The following is a 21810-nucleotide window of genomic DNA, read 5'->3' as shown; positions in this document are numbered from 1 at the left end:
TGTATGCATAGACGACACCGTTGGGTCGAAAGGAGTTAAAAAGCTAAAAGTTTGAGATGAATAATAATTGAAGGGGGGGGGGGGGATTTGATTTTCTGCCAAAAAAAGTAGGTGGTTTGGTAGACTGAAGATGGCAGTGGACACTGTTAAGATTGGAAATGTGACCACAGATGTTGGTGAAGTTGATATGCAAGGTTCTGCGAGGCATATATTTGACTGCAAGAATCTTGCATATTTCCTATGTAGTGCCTGCATAGTGGTCTTTATGGTGGCTGCTAATGACATCACTTGATTTTTACACGAATTAGCTTGTTTGTAGTTTACTTGCTCATTCACAGTTTCTCTTCATTTACTACTCTCAAACTATCCATGATATCTCATTCATAAGGATGAAATATCTTTATGAACTGCTCATTAAATATCTCAACTATATCCCCTAAGTAGTTGTCTTTATACCATTTTCTCCAATCAATATCATCCTTCAATAATGATTTTTGTTCTGCTAGCTACATATCTAAAGAACTCCATAGGTTTTTTTTTTCTTTTTTTTTTTTTTAATTGCTTCATTAGATATCTGTCACTCATACTGCACTTCTGCTACCCTTAAAAATTGAGTTACCCTTTTTGTCTGTTCTTTGTACTCCTCGAGGAACTGATTATTACCACTCATGTTATGCTGCCTCTATAATGACTTCTTCCTTTGTTTCACACCTATTAACCTTCTGACCATTGGAAGACATTTAGACATTGCTTCTACTAGGTATTTCTTGAATAAAACCCAAGTAGCACTGATTGCCTTTCCAGTTAGCTTCTCATTCCATGCAATAGCTGCAAGCTGTCTCCTGTGCTTTCACCAGCTTGTAGTTACACGTACAATAGCGCACTATTATCAGTGGGTTTGCTTTCTGAAGTCAACCCGGGTCTGAAAATATTAAATGGAAAATTTCAGAAATAAACAATTCATGAGTTTTAAATTGCATGCTGGCCCGCCAGGACATGAATCATCCCTTTGTCAAGATCCACAATGCTGTATACGCTATCCACCAGTCCCGTTAGTCACTTATAAGCCATCTCAGTTAGCAGATTGACTACCATCGTATCACTGTGCTTCTGTTTTTAAGTAACCCTTATTTTACTTAATAATGGTCCCAAAATTTAACAGTAATGATGTCGGTAATTCAGATATGCCAAAGAAAAGTGCTTCGTTGAATGATATATTTAGATGTTGCTACTGACCTGATAACAGAGTAGTGACAATGAAATGCATAACCAAATAAGAAAATGTGATATTATGAGTGATTTTAATTATGGAAATATATATATTGGGATGACAAGATAACAACCAGAAATAAAGAACATGAATTTCTTGATATTGAGTGTCTTAGAATTGATCATTTTATCAGAGGATATCATTATCAATGAGGTGCTAAATAGATGGAGAGAGTAACCACAAGGTGATTACCTGGGTGATCGGCAGCCATGCGAGCACTTCTGTGAGGAAATGGTATACAGTATTCCCTCATTATTCACCGGGATACATTTCAAGATTCCCAGTGGATATCTGAAACTGCAGATAGTACCAAACCCTATACTTCATAAGAAAAAAAAAAAAAAAAATCATATGCTCAGTTTGCTAAGATTCCAGTCACATAACTTTTATTACAAAATAGTATTATAATAGTTCTATTTTATTGTTGATCTCTTACTCCACCTAATTTATAAATTAAGTTTTATCATCAGTATGTATAAGAAAAAACATAGTATATGTGTATATATATATATAGGGTTTGGTCCTATCTGCAGTTTCAGATACACTACGGATAATGGGAGAATACTGAATAATATCTTGACCTCAAAGAAGTCCTTCCATGGCTGCCAACCACCCAGGCAATCACTTCATGATTACTCTCTGTGTGGAAGGAGATTTAACACCTCATTTATAATGATATCCTATGATGAAATGATCAATTCCAAGACACTCAAATTCTCACATGACTTCTGTTACATATTGTCTGAGGTAGCTGTCCTTCAAAACGTCAAGAAATCATCATCATCAAATTCCTGCCATGTACCCTCAAGGGGTGTACAGGATATGATAGTACTACATGAAAAAAATTACATCATTACTAACTTCCTATCTACAATTTTCCTCCAAATCAGTCTGTTACTTGTCAAAACTCCAACATTATCAGACCGTCTAATGCACTTTGTACCGTATCAATCCACCTATATCTTGGTCTTCCTCTGGGTCGTTTTGCTGCCAACCTGGCAGAGAACACTTGCTTTGCTAATCTTTCCTTGCCCATTCTGTTTAAGTGACCATACCACCTGAGATTAGCTCTGCTAACGCATTCCTGGATGCTCACAATGTCAAGTTATTTCCTAATATCCTCGTTTTTAATATGATATTGCCATTGCTACCATCTGTTCATGCCTCTAATCTTTCTCAGGACGCTCATATCTGCGGTCTCTAGTCTTTTGTAAAGTGTTTTACTTCTGACCCAGCTCTCAGATCCATAAGTTAAAACTGGTTTGAAAACTGTCTTGTATACAGCTAATTTAGTGTTCTGACTAATTTCTCTCTTATTCCATATGAATTTATTCAATTGACTTCCCACCATACCAGCTTTGCTGATTCTGTTGTCTATTTCTAAATTTAATTTACCATCTTCAATAAAAATCATGCCTAAGTAGCTGAAATGTTTTACTTGTTCCACAGGTTCTCCATTCACAACACATTTGACATTTTCAATGATTCTGCCTATTTTCATTGTCTTTGTCTTTTTATTGCTGGCCTTCATACCATATCTATTACAACAACTATTCAATTTAGTCAGAGAATCTTGCAGACTTGTAGCGGATTTATTTAGAAGTATAACATCATATGCATAAAGCAAAGAGCTGACATTAACATCTCCAATTTTGATATCATGTTTAATACCACTTTCCTTCATAATGTGATCCATATAGATAATGAATAACAGAGGGGATAATGTACATCCTTGTCTCACACCAGATTTAACATTAACCATCTTCCTGTACTTCCTTCAATTCTAACTGCTGACTTACAACTCAAATAAAGACTAAGAATTGCTTGATATAATGTCCCATTGACACCATATAACTGTAGCGTATTGAATAGCTTCTCTCTTGGCACCTTGTCATATAACTTTTCCAGATCGACAAAACTTAAATACAGATCTTTGTTATATTCCCATTATTTGTCGTAAAGTGAAGATCTGATCCTGACAGCCTCTATTTGGCCTGAATCCAGCTTGTTCTTCACCAAGCTTTTCTTCCACAATTCTTCTCAACCGTTTCTCAAGTATACTAACATAAATCTTACTAGGAACACTCAGTAGACAAATACTTCTGTAATCCTCGCATTCAGTTTTATTTCCCTTTTTATACATGGGTACTATGAGAGCTCTACTCCAATCATCGGGAATTCGTCCCTCTGTCCAGGCTTTCTGAACTATGCAGTGCAGCCACTGTAACACTTTTATACCACCATACTTCAGCATTTCTGGTTGAATATCTACTCCTGCTGCCTTTCCACATTTCAAGCCTTTGATGGCTTTTTCTACTTCCGGTATGGATATGTATTCCTGACTGCATGCCTGGTCAGTGTTTTTTACCACTGTGCTGTCATCACTGCTTGTTTCATTTAGCAGTTTTTCAAAGTAATTACTTCATACTTCAAGGATATCTTTTTCTCCCATTTTCATATCACCTTTATCATCTCTAACTCTTTTTACAGTACTCTTTCCTCCATTTCTAAGTTTCTTCAACAACCTCCAGAATATCTTACCACCTTCTTGATATTTATTTTTTATGTTCTTCCCGAAGTCCTCCCATGACTTTTATTTAGCTAGTTTTACAAAGTGTTTAGCTTTCTTACATTTGTCTCTGTATTCTCTAAGAGCACAAGCTGACTTATTTGCCAGGAACTTTTGATATGTTTTCTTCTTTTCCTTCACTGCCTCTTTAACTTCCTGTGTTCACCAAGGAGTTCTGATTTTTTTTATCATTACAGACAACCTCACCACATGCCTCTCTGGCAGAATCAATCAATGTTTTCTTCAGAGTTTGCCACTGAATCTCCAAAGTTTGATTGCTGTTCTCAAACTCTTTCATTTTTTCTTCAATAATCTTTGTGTATTTTAGTCTACAGTTCACATCTGAGAGCTGCTCAATTTTTATTCACTTTAAAACTTTCTTACATGTTATTCTTTTGAATATGAATTTCAATTTTATCCTGCTCAAGACTAAGTAGTGATCACTTCCAATTTCAAATCCTCTGTACACTCTGGTGTCCTGCACCAGGGGAAAAACATCACTATCAACAATAACATAGTCAATGAGACTTTTCTTATTCCTAGTCCTCCATGTGAATTTGTGCACATTTTTATGTTGGAACATGGTGTTAGTAATAACCAGTCCATGTCCTGAGCAGAAATCCAACAGATATTTGCCATTATTATTAGCTTTGCTCTTTTCTCCAAATTTTCCCAAAATATTTTTGTATGTCTCACAATCATTTCCTGCTCTGCTATTTAGATCTCCAACAAGGACCAACTTTTCCTTTTTCATTGTGTCAGTTGCTTTTTCTAAAGCCTCAAAAAATTCCTCCACTTCTACCTTAGTAGAACCTTCTGTGGGACCATAGGCACAAATAAGTCTCATTGTCCAGTTCCCCATTCTCATATTTGCCCACATTACTCTACTTGAGACTGACTGCCATTCAAGAAGATTAGCCTCGTATTTTGTGTTGAATACTATGGCTACTCCTTCTTTTCCTTGATTGTCATTGCCTGAATATAACATTTTGTATTTATTGCTCAGAAAGATCTCACCAGTTTTGGTCTTTTTTGTTTCAGTCACCCCTATTATGTCGATCTGATACTTATCTAATTCCTCAGCTAGCTCCATTTCTTTGCCATTCAGGCTTCTTACATTGATAGTACCGATCTTTAACTCTGGTGATGTTGAGTTGGGGTTTGTTTTCCGATTTGTTCCAGTAGCTGACTTTTCGCTGTTCACCCTGGTTCCCTGGCGAAAACAACATAGGCCTTGTTTAACTGGATGATGCCCCAGCCGGCATGAAATTTTGTCATGTTGTACCATCATTTTTTATTTTGGTTTAACCAATAAGAATACAATTTGGTCGGCTAAATCCCAAATTGCCAGCCCATCCTCTTTCGTTCAGTATCCAAGTAGATACCCAACAGGGTGCACCACAAGAAGGTGAGGATTGGACATTAGGTCAGAAGCCTTGGTCGGTTCTCCGCATTCCTTTAAAGGCTATGTGGAGGTCTCCTCTCAGTTATACAGCTTTGATCCTTAAGCACCCCCTCAAGAAATTAATTTTCTTTACTTCTGGTTGTTATTTTGTCATCCCAAATCTATATTGCCATAATTAAAATCACCCAAAATGATTTCATTTTCCTATTTCATTACGCATTTCATGGTCACTACTCAACGTTATCAGATCAATAGCAACATATAAATATTTCATCCTATTTACCTCTATATCACACCATATTACCTGAAAAACTGCCACTATTTCCCCTTGCATCTCTACCTTGTATAGACCTAACTCTTTTTCTAGCACTCCTTCCCTTTTTTACTTTTTCGATCTTCATGTAAAACATCATACCCTTCCATCTCCATTCCTGTCAGAATGTCATCTTCATCCAACAATGTCTCACTTATTTCAAAAATTTTTGTGTGAACAAAATCAGTACAATAATTCCATTCCCACTTTTTCTGATATTTCTAGCATTTGTATGCCAATATAAAAGCTCATTTTTAAATCTATAACAAGTTTTTATGATACCACATATTAGATGTGACTGATACTTTTTTCTCCTTACCCATCCAAGAACATTCTTTCCCAATACATCCCAAGTTCTCATTCCTTTCTTGTCTACTCTGAATTTCACTTTTTCGAACATCAACCTTTCTTATTTTGTGATCTCCTGTCCTCCCTAAGCCCCCCCGCATTTCTTTGCACACTTGTTCACTCATCCTCTACAGTCATGCTACTCGCTTCTCCATTTGCAAGCACTACTACTTCCTTTCTCTTCTGCTTTATGCCATTTCTCACTTGCTCAGATCCATTCACTGCGCTCATTACTCCAGATTCTCCAAATGACTTGCACCAAACCATTCGGAAGCAATCCATTTTTTTTTTTTTTTGTTGAATTTTTTTTTTATTTAATGTGTTCAATTTGTTCTTCAAACTCATTCCACACATTAAATAAAAAAAAAATTCAACTCCTTTCTCTTCACACGTTACCACTAACATATCATTGATAATCCTTGAACTCCACCTCATACCATCACTGTCATATCTGGGCAACACACTGATTACCTTTCCTATCACATTATCTTTTATCCTTCTCAACAACCTAATGCTATCCAGTCTTACATTCTCCTTGTTCCAAGTCATCCATTCTAACCACTATTACCAACTCTAATGCTTACTTACTTCTCATATCAAGGGATGTGAGACAGGTTATTACAAAAATTGCTCACTGCTCCATAGACCTTATTTCTTAATTGATATACATGTCACAGAAATGAATAAAAATTGTTATTTAATATGTTAGAGAAAACTTTTAATATTCTTTAGAGAAAACCAAAACCAATCTGCAACAACAATCTTTCTGTGACACTTAAATTGCAGGAATGACATGGTAAAATCATCCACATAAAGGACACTTCTTATGGTAGGGAAAAAATGTTCTGCTACTGAGTTAACTTTGACAGAAAAAGCATGACAGCTTCGTTGAACTATCCTCTTGGAAGAGAGTAGATCCCACTGAAAATAACATAAGAGAAAAAAAAAATATTGGTCCTCTCTAAAATCTATAAGCATTTCCCAATTTTTTCAACATCTCTAACACCTGTGTACTCAGTGCTATGGGATCTGCAATCTTTGCTTACAGTCCGTTACTCATTAAACAAGAACAATTTTTTTCACAAGCATAATATACAATGTAACTAAGTGAAAAAACTTTCTAAAACTACCTGGCAGAAGAAAGACAATAACTGCTCTATGCCAGGAAAGAAGAAATTCATTCCTTCAGAAAATTTTGTTATACAGAAAAAGCAGATGATTCAAAGAAAATAGTGAAAGATGTTGGATGTTTTCATATATCTGTCATCTGTTTATACAGTACTAGGACAATCAAGCAAGACAGTTTTCGGTTTCTCTCTCTCTTTTGTTCAGCCTGTTTTAGAGTTTGAATATTGAGAGAGAAAAATCAGATGTTTTTCCTGCTTTACATTCTAGGACCATGAATCAGGGAGGAGAAAGATATTGCCAATGTTTTGGAGAAACTTTCCCCAACACTATCTGCAATTGCTTTTGGATCAATAATTGTGCATTCATTGTACTCCAAGACTGAAACTGGATGGATAATTTATCTGGCCCCCATCCTTTGGATTTTATCTCACATCCCTCACTCTCCCTGATGTTGGTGGATGTGATTACAGAAAACATTAAAAAAAAATCATAGATGTGTAAATGAGTATTGACTGATAAGTGCTTGCCAAAGCAATGAAAGCAACCTAAGAAGTGGAAACTGGGGAGGGGGGGAGGAGGACGTGCATCTTTATTCTGCACTTTTCTCACAACTGATGTATAGTATATGAGGAAGAAATGTATTTTGTCAAATATGAGTCTCAAGAACCTTTCTTTTCAGTTAAAACTGGGATTACTATTGGTTTTGATTTTAATTCTTAGTTCTGGGTCAAGAGGAGGACTATGTTAGGTTAGGTTAGGTTGATCCAGACAAAATATATGAAAACAGTTTGCTGCCAAAAATCTGAATTACTGCTTCATTAATAGGAGAGGAGATGATCATTGCAAAAACCAATTCTGGAAAGGAAAAGCAGATATTATAGCCAGTTTGTAATATTAGTGATGAAATATTGGTTATTCACGTAAGAGTGAATATCGTGGGAAGCTGTATCGTTAAACTCTTAGATCAATAGCAGAGATTGTTCAAGTAGGAATGCAGAAAACGGTGTTACTTCAAGCAGTTAAGAGGGATAGATTATTGCTGTTAAGTATGAGTTATACAACTCTTCCTATGATAAGTTTTAAAAGAGGTATACCATGAGTAGACATATCGATACAAAATTAATAATGGAAAACTCACATACAAAGATTATTTAATAGTATAATTTTTGCCTGTGTCACAGACACATTCAGTACATATTAAGCTTAAATTAAACAATAACTGACAATTCCAAAAAGCACCACTTAAGTGGCGCTTTTTGGAATTGTCAATTATATCGTCACCTTCCTATGATGTTAGTGTACTTTCCAATAAAGTGTTGTGGTCATTAGATACCTCACAATACAGGTTATTCCCTTTATACTCTCCATTAAATAGCATAAGGGGTGAAAAAGGCATTATAAGGTCGTCCTGGAAAACGTGTATCAGATTGTAGTTAGATATAGAATACCATAATAAAAGATCCCACTTAAAAGGGAATATCGCTACAAGGATAACTGCTCCTCCATAGATAGGTCAATCTACTATCCTATTTATGCCATTTTCACTGACACATTCTAGAAAAGAAAGTTTTCTCAGAGTAAGAGGGTTTTCTACCAGCTGTTGTATTCTCATACTTCATCTTCACCTTCAGATATGTATGTTCTACTCAGTCTTGATCTCAAGTATCTTCTTTTGAAATTTCATTCTTCTGTCTTCGGCATAATTAGGAGTAGGATGGATGTTCTCCCTGGCATTTAGCATATATGGGTGTTATTCAATGCAAGTGCAAAACACCCACATGAGCTAACTGCAAAGGCCATCTGGAACAGATGGCAGTGCCGTGACAGGTAGACTGAGAATGGCTTTTAAATTTGAAACAATTAGTTCAAAGGATCTGAGATACCCTACTTTCAGTGATATTAGGGTTTTAGGGATGGTAAAAGTACAGATGATATTCATGGTATGTACCATCCCTACATATGAGAATTCTCATGGCTGTCATTCTTTGATTTCTTATTTCAAAGCAAATCTCCTCATCATAAACAATGAAGAGTTAACCACTCCAACATTACTCTTAAAGGAAAGTCCAAAATGCTGTTGCACAAAAGTTACTTTCACTTTAGACTATCCCTTTGAAATTTTTTTGTTGCTCCTCTTAAATACAATCAATATAATATAGCAAATGCTTATATTCTTTGGGGGCACTCCCGGTATAGAAACATTCTGAATGGTAAATATAAAACATTAACTCAATGCATAAAAGAATGTTAAATTACATAAAGAATTTAAAACTGAACTGTAGCATAAATTAGATTAAAAATGCTTGGAAATTTTTTTTTTTTTTTTTAAATAGAATACATATTGTGATGACATAATGGCACTTCCATGAAAAAACAAATCAACAAAATAAAAATGTCCTTTACAGTGTATGAGCCTTTCAACTTAGGAGTCGTCTTCAGAGATGCAATGAGTTCAGAGGAAATGAAAAGGTGAATTCTGTGCTAAGTTTACTTTTATAGTTGCACTGAATTCTTTAGTCACTGCTCAGCGACATAAATCTTGAATTAATTCAAATACAATGGAGCTTCAAATCCTTTGAACTCATGTAGGGGTGATGGCGTTTATGGAACTGCTGTTACACCTCATAGCTATGGTTTGTGAAATTCTTCGCATGCCGTTTATTATTATGAAGGTTAAGTAAGGCAGCTTTTTTGATTTGAGGAATGTAGTTCTGTTTGATTGATTGTCTCTTAATTTCAGTTTTATCGCTCTTTGATTTTTATTATTATTTTAGTTTTTGTTGTTCTTATTGCTTAGGGTATTCGGGAATAGGTACGTTAAAGTTGCAAAATCGTTTTGCAACTTTAACATACCTATTCCCGAATACCCTTCGGGGATAGGTATGTTAAAGTGGTGACCATAGCAATCTAATCTCCGAACTGTGGGAGGAACCTTGTAATCGCATTGATAAGGAAACTTCTATATCACATTGTAGTATTCCAATATTTCTTCGTGAGAGAACACCGTTAGAAAATATGACCAAAGTACTGCTTCTCTGTCAACCCGTTCCCAAATGCAATCTCTTACAAAACGAGTTTCATTTTATATTTAACAATGATGTCTCATCCAAATTTATATTTCAAAAATTTTAAAGATAGCAAGATAAGGATACAAAAATTGTCCTCAAGGTCTGAATATATATCATTTATGTTTTAATTTTTATTCATATAAATCACAGGAAAAAAGTAGTGTTTCTATTTGTGACAATTTGGTATTAAAAGAGTAACTAGTTTGAGATTGGTAGTGAAAACTAATTTGTAGTCTGTGTGTTTAAATATATATTTATAGACTTTATATGTATTTTGGATATGGTAATTTTATATTTCAGATGTTTTTCTTTGGTTGCAGGGTGGGATAATCGAATTAGAGTTACAACTAAAGAAAATGAGCTTGGACTTTCAATGCAACCATAAGAGTAAATAGCACGGACTTAACCTTTTCATTTCCCCTTGGAGCACTCTTTAAACCTCTGAAGATGACTCCAGTCTAAATGGCTCATACATCACAAGGCACATTTTTATTTTGTTGGTTCGTTTTTCATGGAAGTCCCACTATGCCACTGCAGTATGTATTCTCTAAAAAACCAAATCAGGCATTTTTAATCTCATTTATGCTACAGTTCAGTTTTAAATTCCTATTATAATTTATCATGCATACACAGTATGCAGCCCAAATTTCCAGCCTATTCAAATCATTCCATAAGTGCTGGATGTCAGTAGTATTCCTGATTGCCCTGCCTATCTTTGCATCGTCAGGAAATAACTGAACATTTGCTAACAATGATATTTCCTGTCAGATTTTTCCCAATATCATTCATTTATAGATTGATCACTGTGGTATAATATTGCTTACCTTAAATCTGGCAAACAATATACATTGAATATACCACTCTCTGATACCTGTCCAAATATTTACTTATCCAAATCAGAAGTTTATATTCTGATATTATATTCTCCAGATTTTGCAATAGCCTTTCATGTCATATTCTATCAAATGTCTTAGCAAACATTATGTTGGAGGTTTAATGGATTTTTTACAACACTCAGAAAGAATTAAATTAGAATTTAATACTCCTATATTTCGTCCTAGTCACTAGGACATCTACGGGGATTACAAAAACAATTAATGTAACATGCACACAAAAACTTACAATACTAAGCCCAACCACGTGGGTGACACTAAAGTCCTATCTAGGTGGAGCACCCTCTATGGGCGGTAGTAGGTGGCCTGGAATGTGAGGTGGGACCTCTGGTGATGAGTGTTTCCCAAATCTTCAGAAGCTTAATGCAACCGTATTTGTTAAGATTTGGTTGGTTTCTGAGAGCTGCTGCTGCTTCTAAGAAAAGTCTCTCTTTCTTGAATTTGCTGTGGTGGAGCATGGTGGTTTTCTTCCATGATACTCTGTGGGTGGTGTCCAAAACATGGTCAGCCAAGCCTGAATGGCCATAGTTGTGTTTAACGATGTACGACTTGTGTTCCTCCAGGCGGATGGATGCTGATCTGCCTGTCTGTCCAAAGTACGCAAGCTTACAGGAACAGGGTACTTTGTAAACTCCAGGCAGAGAGAGAGGGGGGGGAGCTGATCTTTCGTAGAACGGATAAGGGTAGCAAGTTTGCGGTAGGGCTTATATGCTGTGTGTAGGTTATACTTTTTTAGTATCTTGGCTATTTTTTCCGAAGTGCCTCGGATGTAGGGTATGGTGATGGCATTTTTAAATTCTTGTTGATGAGAGGGACGGGGAATGGGGGAGGAATTAATTATTTTTTTGATACTGAGTTCACTGTAGCCATTGGAGAGGAAAGTTCTGTGTATGTGGTTAAGCTCAGTGGTGAGGGCGGTTCCACTGGAACAAAGATTGTGGGTTCTCTTGGTAAGGGTTTTAATGATGCCATATTATTGTGAGGGGTGGTGGTGGGAGAGTTTGTGAATGTATCTGCCTGTGTGTGTGGGTTTTCTGTATACAGTGAAGGCAAGTGTATCATTGGGCAGGCGCGTGACTAAGGTGTCTAAGGAAGGGTAAACAATTGTTCTTTTCCTTTTCCATAGTAAACTGGATTCTTGGATGTAGGCTATTGAGATGACAGAGGAAGGAGTCTAACGTGTCTGGGCCATGAGGCCAAATGGAGAACACATCATCTACATATCTTAGCCAGATAGAAAGTTTGAGTGGGGCTGAGTCTATGGCTCGTTTTTCGAAATCTTCCATATAGAAATTGGCAAGGGGGGATGAGAGGGGGGACCCCATGGCGGTTCCTTCTATCTGCTTGTAGATTTTGTTATTCCAAGAGAAATACCCAGAGTTGATGGCAAAGGAAAAGAGATCTAAGATGTCAGAGGGGAAAACGTTTTCTAAGAGAGATAAAGTGTCAGTTAAGGGAATATTGGTAAACAAAGAGGAGATATCAAAGCTTACCAATATGTCTGTATTGTTCAAGGTTAAATTTTCTGTGAGGGCTTTAAAGTGGGTCGAGTTTTTTATATAGGAAGCTGAATTTCCGGTGAGTGCATTGGTGGCATCTACTATAGGTCTGAGTGGGGAATTGGGTTTGTGGATTTTTGGTAAATCAACTCTGGGTATTTCTCTTGAAATTCGAGGCACTTCGGAAAAAATAGCCAAGATACTAAAAAAGTATAACCTACACACAGCATATAAGCCCTACTGCAAACTTGCTACCCTTATCCGTTCTACGAAAGATCAGCTCCCCCCCTCTCTCTCTGCCTGGAGTTTACAAAGTACCCTGTTCCTGTAAGCTTGCGTACTTTGGACAGACAGGCAGATCAGCATCCATCCGCCTGGAGGAACACAAGTCGTACATCGTTAAACACAACTATGACCATTCAGGCTTGGCTGACCATATTTTGGACACCACCCACAGAGTATCATGGAAGAAAACCACCATGCTCCACCGCAGCAAATTCAAGAAAGAGAGACTTTTCTTAGAAGCAGCAGCAGCTCTCAGAAACCAACCAAATCTTAACAAATACGGTTGCATTAAGCTTCCGAAGATTTGGGAAACACTCATCACCAGAGGTTCCACCTTACATTCCAGGCCACCTACTACCGCCCATAGAGGGCGCTCTACCTAGATAGGACTTTAGTGTCACCCACGTGGTTGGGCTTAGTATTGTAAGTTTTTGTGTGCATGTTACATTAATTGTTTTTGTAATCCCCGTAGATGTCCTAGTGACTAGGACGAAATATAGGAGTATTAAATTCTAATTTAATTCTTTCTGAGTGTTGTAAAAAATCCATTAAACCTCCAACATAATGTCCTCACAGCACTTAAGCCTCTACACAAGAAGTCTTAGCAAACAGCATCATAGTGTGTTCATCCCCTTCATCCAACTCAGCCATAACACTGTTAGAAAATATAACCTCCTCTTTTCAAGGCACTGCTTCTCTGTCAACCCATTTCTAAATGCAATCTCTTACAAAACTTATGAGTTTGATTTTATATTTAACAATGATGTCTCATCCAAATTTATATTTCAAAAATTTTAAAGTTAAACAAGATAAGCATACAAAGATTGTCCTCAAGTTCTGAATATATATCATTTATGTTTTCATTTTTATTCATATAAATCACAGGAAAAGTTAGTGTTTCTATACCAGGGATACCCCTTAAGAATATAAGCTTTGCTATATTATAGTGATTGGTTACTGTTTCTGGGGATGTTTTGACAGTCTTTTGAATAGAGTTTGTTCAGTGATCTTAGGATCCTGCAAACCCTTCTAAACCATTCTGGGTAAAGAAAGGTAACATTTTTCTAATTGAATGCTCACTTATTACAGATATTTTCAGAAAAGATGTATATTTGTCAGTGTCTCTGATTTTAAGTCAGTTGAGGTGGAAATGATTTTTGTACTTGGTTGCAATTTGTTGAGGACTCCTGATCAAGACATTCTCAAATGAAGAGAGAATCCGGTACCAGAGCTCCCAACCCACCCAATATGGAATCACATACAAATGTCCACTACCAGTAAGCAATGACTATACTTGGAAGCGAAATGCCATCTCCACTATGGACCTCAATACTGACACAAAATCAAGCCTTTTGATGTGGTCCTGAAGGCCACAGAGGGAAGGGATGACTACTACAACACCAGTGATCTTTGCAGACCAGCCTGCTAATTGACTGATCCAGGCTAGGTCCCAAAGCACAGGCTCATTTTCCTGAAGCATGGTCCTAAGTAGAATGAGAATACAAGGATACAACCTTCCAGATATCCATAGTTGCAAACCACTGGATATATGTGGTGAAGATAGGGAAAAAAAAACAGCAGAAAAGACTAGGGAGAAGTAGAGCAAAGAATATGGAAAGAAAGAACAACAAATATGAATAGAAGCCAACACTAGCTTCCTTCCACCAAAACTAGGTTGTGTCCCACATTGTCAGTTTAAGCAACCTTTATTTATGCCAGCTGAACTGACATTTCAAAATATTTCATTTTGAATCAGCACTTAATAGTTTCTAGAAAATGTATTAATTCAGAAGATGCAGTGTTTGCACTTAGAGAAGAATCAGATTTAATAGTTTTTCAATTATTCATATGTATTGTAACAAACACATCCAAATCAAATCCTATTTATTTGTTTGTTTGTCTTTCTGTCCACATGATTATAAAAATTCCACAATGGATTTTAATGAAATTAAATATCAGACTACTAGTAAAATTTGTTGGGATGTCAATTTTTGCTCTTCAAATGAAATATTTCCTCTGCAAATACTTACTGAAGCAGCATTTGTACACAAAAAATTTTAAAAAATGGTTAAAAACGATGCCAATTCTTTTGTGATTGGATGATTTTTAGTTAAATTTAAAATTCAAGATCACATCTAAAATTTGTTGCTTCATTTGATTTTTAGATTAAATGATAACATTTGCTGGGAAAAAATTGCTTTATGGCAATCTTGAACTGAATAATTTAAAATGAATTTATTTTATATTTCACTACTACTTTTTTTATTTTATATTTTACTACTAAGAAAAAAAAATGTCTACACACAATTCAAAAATGGTTCTAGTTTCAAATGCCAATAACTTTCACTATAGTTCATAACAATGAACCATACTACAATACTATTGCAAAGCACATCTAAAATTCTATTTCAATAATTTCTATCCCTGTTCTGACACCTGCTGTACTAGCAATCAAATTTTCTGAAGTACATTCTACTTTAAAAAACTGATTTCAGCAGCACCTTTTATTAAGTCCAATAAACACTTATGTTTAAGAACTGGAAACAAACACTTTTGGGCATGAAAACTTGATCTTTAAAGTAACAACTACATTATGATGCTTAGTTTCATCAGAAGTTAAACATTATAAATGATAGTTATTTACTGGTAGGATTACAAAAGTTGGTATTTTCTTGGAAGTTTATTTTGCACTTGGTTAGACTATATAATAAATTTAGTTTAATCTTTTATCCAAGTGTGAGCAAACAAAGTTTGCACCTGAAAATATCTTCAGGACTGAGGCAAGGTGGTGCATATGTTGGCAACTCGCAGCAAAGGTGGACCAAGCTCTCATCACTCCTTATCTCAGCATCTCCCATATGCAAAGCACATCTCCTTGCGGAGATGTATAATGCTATGCATTAAAGGAAGGGCAACTACCCAGACCGGTTTTGACCTTTATTGAGGTCTCGTCAGTGGGAGGTAGACCCAGAAGTGGTGACACTAAGGTAGAAGCAATGGAGAGGCCATATTTACCTATACGAGTTGCCAACCAGTGTACCACCTTATTATTAAATTACTCTGGATGACCTCTCCATTGCTTCTGCCTTAGTGTCACCACTTCTGGGTCTGCATCCCACCGACGAGACCTCAATAAAGGTCGAAACCGGTCTGCATAGTGGCCCTTCCCTTAATGCATAGCATTATACATGTCTGCAAGGAGATGTGCTTTGTATGGTAGGAGATGCTGAGACAAGGAGTGATGAGAGTGGTTCACTTTTGCTGCGAGTTGGCAACAGATGCACCACTTTGCCTCAATCCTAATGATATTTTCAGGCGCAAACTCTGTTTGCTCACACTTGGATAAAGGATTAAACTAAATTTACTATATTGGTATTTTCCAAAATATACTATTTTTTTACATCATGTGAATTCAGTACAAACTGTGATATTTACCAAACTATCTTAAACTAAGATATTATTATGAATAAATTAACAGCAAAAATAGAGGTGTCAAATTAAGTAAATAAAAACTTACTACAAAACAGTAATAATGACAAATTAATTGGTGATAGAAACAGAGAGAGAGAGAGGAGGGAAAAAATCATAAGCTTACAGGAATTGAATTTTCCATCACTGTGGTAATTTCTTTAAATGATTTATCAGGATTTTTCATATCTGTAAATGGAGAAGCATTTTTGCCACAAACAGTTTTATCAGACACAATTCCTGAACATTCTTCTGATCTGTTTGTATGTTCACTACATTTTTCCAAATAATCATCATGAACTGAGGAGTTATTAATTATATGGCTATCCTCATTTTCAGTTTCTGCAAAAAGTAATATTTATCATTAGTTTTTATCTGTAAATTATCTTTAATCAAAATGAATTAATCATTTATTAAAATTTCAAATGTATGATTTCACTAGGAATGCATAATCCGTTGGTTAAAATGTGGAATGTACCAAGAACAGAAGTTGTGTAATCTGATTTTCATACATCTTTACTGTTCAGAGGCATGTGAAGAAACAAGACTGTCTTCTGATGCAGTCTGATTCATGATCCTTAAATACATCACTACAATCTCTCTGAGAAATTTATTAAAAAAAAAATTAGTTATATAAATATAAGCTAAATAAGCTACTGAAGAATATCAAATGTATAATGGGGAGGGATAAATCAAACAACATGGAACACTGCTAATGGGTGGATCAATAGTAGAAAGAAGACTTCATTTCACCTTCCTGAGGGGAGTAGATGTGGATGTAGTCCAACTTTGAAAGAACTGACATGTCAATTCTTTCATCACTGAGCTGTCATCATGGGATTCTAAAAAAGATATTCAGAATTTCCCACTAAAAATTGCCTGTGAAGTGCACAGAAAAACCAATCAGAGGACACAAGTCCTATTACACACATCACATCATTACCTTAATATGATGATGAAAGAAATGGGCACTTATTACAAAGATATAATTTTCAATCTCATACATAAAGTGATAGACAAAAATAAAAGAAATCCTAAAATGTCAAAACATTAACAACCTAAATGGCCATATTGATGGAATATAGCAAATGTCTTATGCTTCCTATCCATGATGCTTTGTAGCATCCCAGGGTATTTTAACTGCAAAGACTTTCAAGGCTGCCTCTGCAGTGGATAAATGCACCTTCAGTCCAATGGTTGAAATTATCAACCATTCTCGGATTCTTTAAGCACAGTACTGCATTCATTTCTTAAAAACTAAATATACACGATTAACTTTTATTTTTATAAATATCCCACCATGAAAAGTTGTGGATGGAATAATAATGAAACCAATCATGGAAATTTTCAAGCCACTTGAAAATTTCCATGATTTGCATCCAAGCAAATGGGATGAATAGAGGAAAGGGACCACACAGATATTATCATAGCTAGCATTTCCACTATTCAACCTAGCTATGAATTGGAGATATCTGCATATATCTTCAGGTGATATATGATTTCTTATCTAGGCCATTAGCTTGCATAATCAAGACTTTAAATGACTGAACAAATGTGATATTCTTCTCTAGACCAGAGTTCTTTAATTGATATCTCATTCATAATAATGATATGCTATTAAAGACTTTTTTTTTTTGAGATCAGCACTGACCTAAAATATATAAGATATTGAAGAAAGATGAGTTATCTTGAATTAGACAAAGTCTTATATTTCTTACTGCAATATCAGGAAATTCAAGAATGTTGCAAAAAGGCTCAAATTTCAATATGACACAAAACAGAACTTACTGATTTGGTTGCCTGAGTGATAGCATCTCAGCTTTCCAACAGCCTGTGAATACCCCCCCCCCCCCACACACACACATCCTATTGATATGGCTGCTTATGCTGATGGACTTTACTATCAGACATTTAGAAACACATAATAAACAAGGTAATAGCATGAGGCCACCTCATTATCTAATGAAATCTGACGTGGCTTGAACAAGTTCCAGGTTTGTTATCTAGAGTAGTGTTTCCAGATTACCTAACCCTTAACCTACTAAAAGCATTATCCCTACTGTATTAATGTATAATAGGTTAACTATCTTTCTTGGATTGAGATTCACATGTGTACCTTAATGAAACTCAACTTAGGTATCAGCCATTGAAAACAATGTTTACTAGATCAACCATGAAGTCCACATCTGCTGTCATGTTAGCTGTTTGAATGTCAATTGTTACTTGAATGTTAGTTGGTTGAGCAAGAATTAGTTTGTGTATTACTAATGCACTGTGTATAATCCATGCTCTATAACTTTCCATTAACATCAACTAGGAAAGATGTAATAACAATAACAATGCAGTTAAAAAAAAAAAAAACATTCAAAAACTTTCAAACATGCTTAATCATGAAGGACACAATATAAACAAAGACGTGTGCTAGTACTTGAATATCCAAACGCGATCTGTTATTCTTTATTAAACCTCTAATGGCATCCTCTAGAACAGCATTCCAACTACCCTCAAAAGATCCAAGTTCTTTCACTTGGATATACTATAAATTAAAAATGCCAAGAAATTATATTCTTGGTTTAATCCTTTATCCAAGTCTAAGCAAATAGTTTGTGCATGAAGTATCTTCACAACCAAGCCAGTCACTGACACAACTCAGAAGTCTATTATCCAAACACATCTGTTTCAAATTGTTTAACAGCTCATCATGTGGCAGTCTAAGAAAAGCCTTTTTGAAAATCGAAGTACACCACTGTATATGCATCTTACCTGTCCAAGGTATTTGTCACCTTGTTATAATACATAAGTTAGTAACACATGATTCCCCCCCCCCCATGTTGGAGATTATAGCTAAATTTTATAAAGAATTATAATAAAGGGAAAGTAATAGAAGACAACAATAGAGAAAACAATATTAAAAAATATAATGAATATACAGTCAAAGATGCCGAAGTAAAACATGCACTTATAAAAATGAAATGGAATAGGCATCTGGACTTGAACGAATACTAATAGAAATGTTAGTATGAAATTTAATAGAATACTAATAGAAAAACTAGCTGAATTGTATACCGAGTGATTAAGAACAGCAAGAACCCCTAAAAGTTGAAATACTGGGACGAACCATCCATCTGTATAAAAAAGGTGATAAAACTGACATAACAAATTTGAGACCTATAAGCTGTTTACAGAAATTATAGAAGCAGGATAAACAATATATTAAATTTTCATCACCCAAAAGAACAGGCATATTTCAGAAACATCCTTCCCAAATTTAAATCATTTACAGCCTTAAACTACCAGCTAAGGTGGATGAAATAGCCAAGACCACCTGAGCATTTTTCATGCATCAAAACTCCATCAGCATTCAACCTTTTATCAGCAATTTTAGAGCCATTAGCTTATTAACTGTGTGGAGCAACCTTCATTATACCGTGTTACTTGGAATTACCTTTACTGTCCTTTAGCATCTCTTCCCAAAATGAAATCAAATTTCGCATGAGAAAAAAAAAAATCCTGAAACGACCTGATATCAGCCTTTTCAATGAATTTATTTAGTAGCAGCAAATTTGCTGTCTTTTATTCATCAAATCAGTGCAATGGAACAAGACAATTTATGTTCTTTCATTTTACTCACAATATTATTACATCACACCTCCAGGGAGTCCAAATACTCACCAAGGGAGGGCACCTACTCTACAACTCTTCGTCCCACTACTCCAACAAACCTTCATCATCTAACACCAACGCCATCTACTGCCGACTACCACCACCACTACTTTCACACACAATCACAAACATCCATGCCCACAGCAGGATTCGAACCCGCAGCCTTTCACTGGAGAGCGGATATGCTAACCAGTCAGCCAACCAGGCCGGCATAAAGTAGTATTTTTTTTCTTGCGAGTTTCAAATATTCTCTTCCATTGAAAGAAAAAAATTATATTAAATATTTGTAAATTTTTTAAAATAACATTTATGGAAATAAATATGATCTTTTGTTTTGCTTCCTTGCAAAATACCAGTATATGTATCGTCACACTTAGATTTTATGTTTGTTTTTTTTTGTTTTAAAGGATGTGCATTACTATAATATCCAGTACTAAGCAACTGAATATATGAAATTATATGCTCATTTTGAATATTTTCATCCGCAGCCCTTCCACCCTCCTTATCCTGGAAATGAATTTACATAGCTACTGTATAAATTCATGTATAAGTTATGTATAAATTACATAACTAGAAGGAAGAATTTTTGGCCTTGGTTGGCTCTTCCTGGCCACAGGTTATCGGCATTAGTGAAACATGGCTGATGGAAGAGGATATAGTTGGTGGGATAGAATGTGTAGGTTATAGTGTGTTTAAGAGAGATAGAGGGAATAAAATGGGGGAGGAGTGTTACTGATGATAACTGATGAACTGCAGCCAAGGAGAATTGAAGTTCTATTGCAGGATAGTGAAAAGAGCTCATTTGAGGCTATTTGGTGTGAGATTGTGAACTAGCAGAACAAAATATACAGTTGGGTGCTGCTATAGACCAGGTGATGGAATAGATGGTGGAGATAATATGCATAAACAAATTGATGAAATGAGTGGAAGGAGGAGAGGACATATGTGAGGAAGGAACTGGATTTTATTCAATTATTAAGGAATAAGTATCTGAGACAGCATGTAATAGAAAATACTAGGGGTTTGAGAGTGCTTGACCTGATAATAGCATCTGAGAATTTGACTGCAATGAATATGACCATGTTGCCACCTATTGGTGAAAGTGTTCATAAGGTCTTGTAAGGAGATCATCTGGGAGGTGGCTAAAGGTGTGGAATTTTTGATTAAGACAGGGTATATGTGGAATTACTGTGCTGGCAAGTATGACAAGCTTAGGAGATTGCTTGGTTCAGTGCCATGGCATGTAAAACTGCAAGGGCTGGATGTCGATAGAGCTTGGGAAGTGGTCAAGGAGCATTTACAGGAGGTTATGGCTGATTGTATACCTAGGATACCAACAGTAAAACAAGTAGGGATTAAATGGATGAATAACACCATTAAGCTTGAGCTGCAAAAAAAGAAACAACTGTGGAGAAAATTTAAAGAGAAAGGTGACCTGCAGGCACACAAATGGTATAAAGCGCAGGCCTGAAGGGTAACGAGTGTGGTAGGAAAAGCAAAAGCGGCTTATGAAACGAAACTAGCTATGCAAGCTAAAGAGAATCCCAAACAGTTCTTTCAATATGCTGCAAGCAAAAAAAAAAAAAAAACTGCACACGGCAGAATGATTTTAAGGAATGCAGATCGTAAGGAGGTCACTGAATCAGTCGATATAGTGGAATTACTGAGTGATCACTTTGTAAGAGTATATCATCCAGGTGGTGACGTTGAAGGAATGAAGGAACCATTAGATTATACGGGAACTGTGATGAATGAAATGGAGGGGAATAGTCTATTATAGAACCTTAATGTGAATACATCTGTGGGATTGGATGGTATACCGGCACGGGTCTTATGTAAAGCGGCTAAAGAATTATATCAGGAGTAGTATTATGTCATTATGTATATTATGTCAAGGTCTT

The 21810-nt window shown here is 35.7% G+C and overlaps 1 protein-coding gene across 18 annotated transcripts in view; it reads right to left on the bottom strand.

Moving 5' to 3' along the window:
• Nucleotides 1-21810, bottom strand: part of LOC150099111 (paired amphipathic helix protein Sin3a-like) — a 578777-nt gene that overhangs the window by 156743 nt on the left and 400224 nt on the right. For all 18 annotated transcript variants that reach the window (XM_090404589.1, XM_090404593.1, XM_090404598.1 and 15 more), the window contains one exon: nucleotides 16374-16588. In XM_090404589.1, the coding sequence (XP_090260715.1) occupies nucleotides 16374-16588 (215 nt within the window). The remainder of the gene's footprint in view (nucleotides 1-16373; nucleotides 16589-21810) is intronic.

The sequence above is a fragment of the Typopeltis vanoorti genome, chromosome 15 (assembly GCF_054136105.1).
Source record: "Typopeltis vanoorti isolate ZY-2024b chromosome 15, IOZ_Tvanoo_1.0, whole genome shotgun sequence".
Classification (NCBI taxonomy): domain Eukaryota; kingdom Metazoa; phylum Arthropoda; class Arachnida; order Uropygi; family Thelyphonidae; genus Typopeltis; species Typopeltis vanoorti.
Note: the sequence above shows the minus strand (reverse complement) of the source record. Positions and strands in the feature narration are given on the sequence as shown.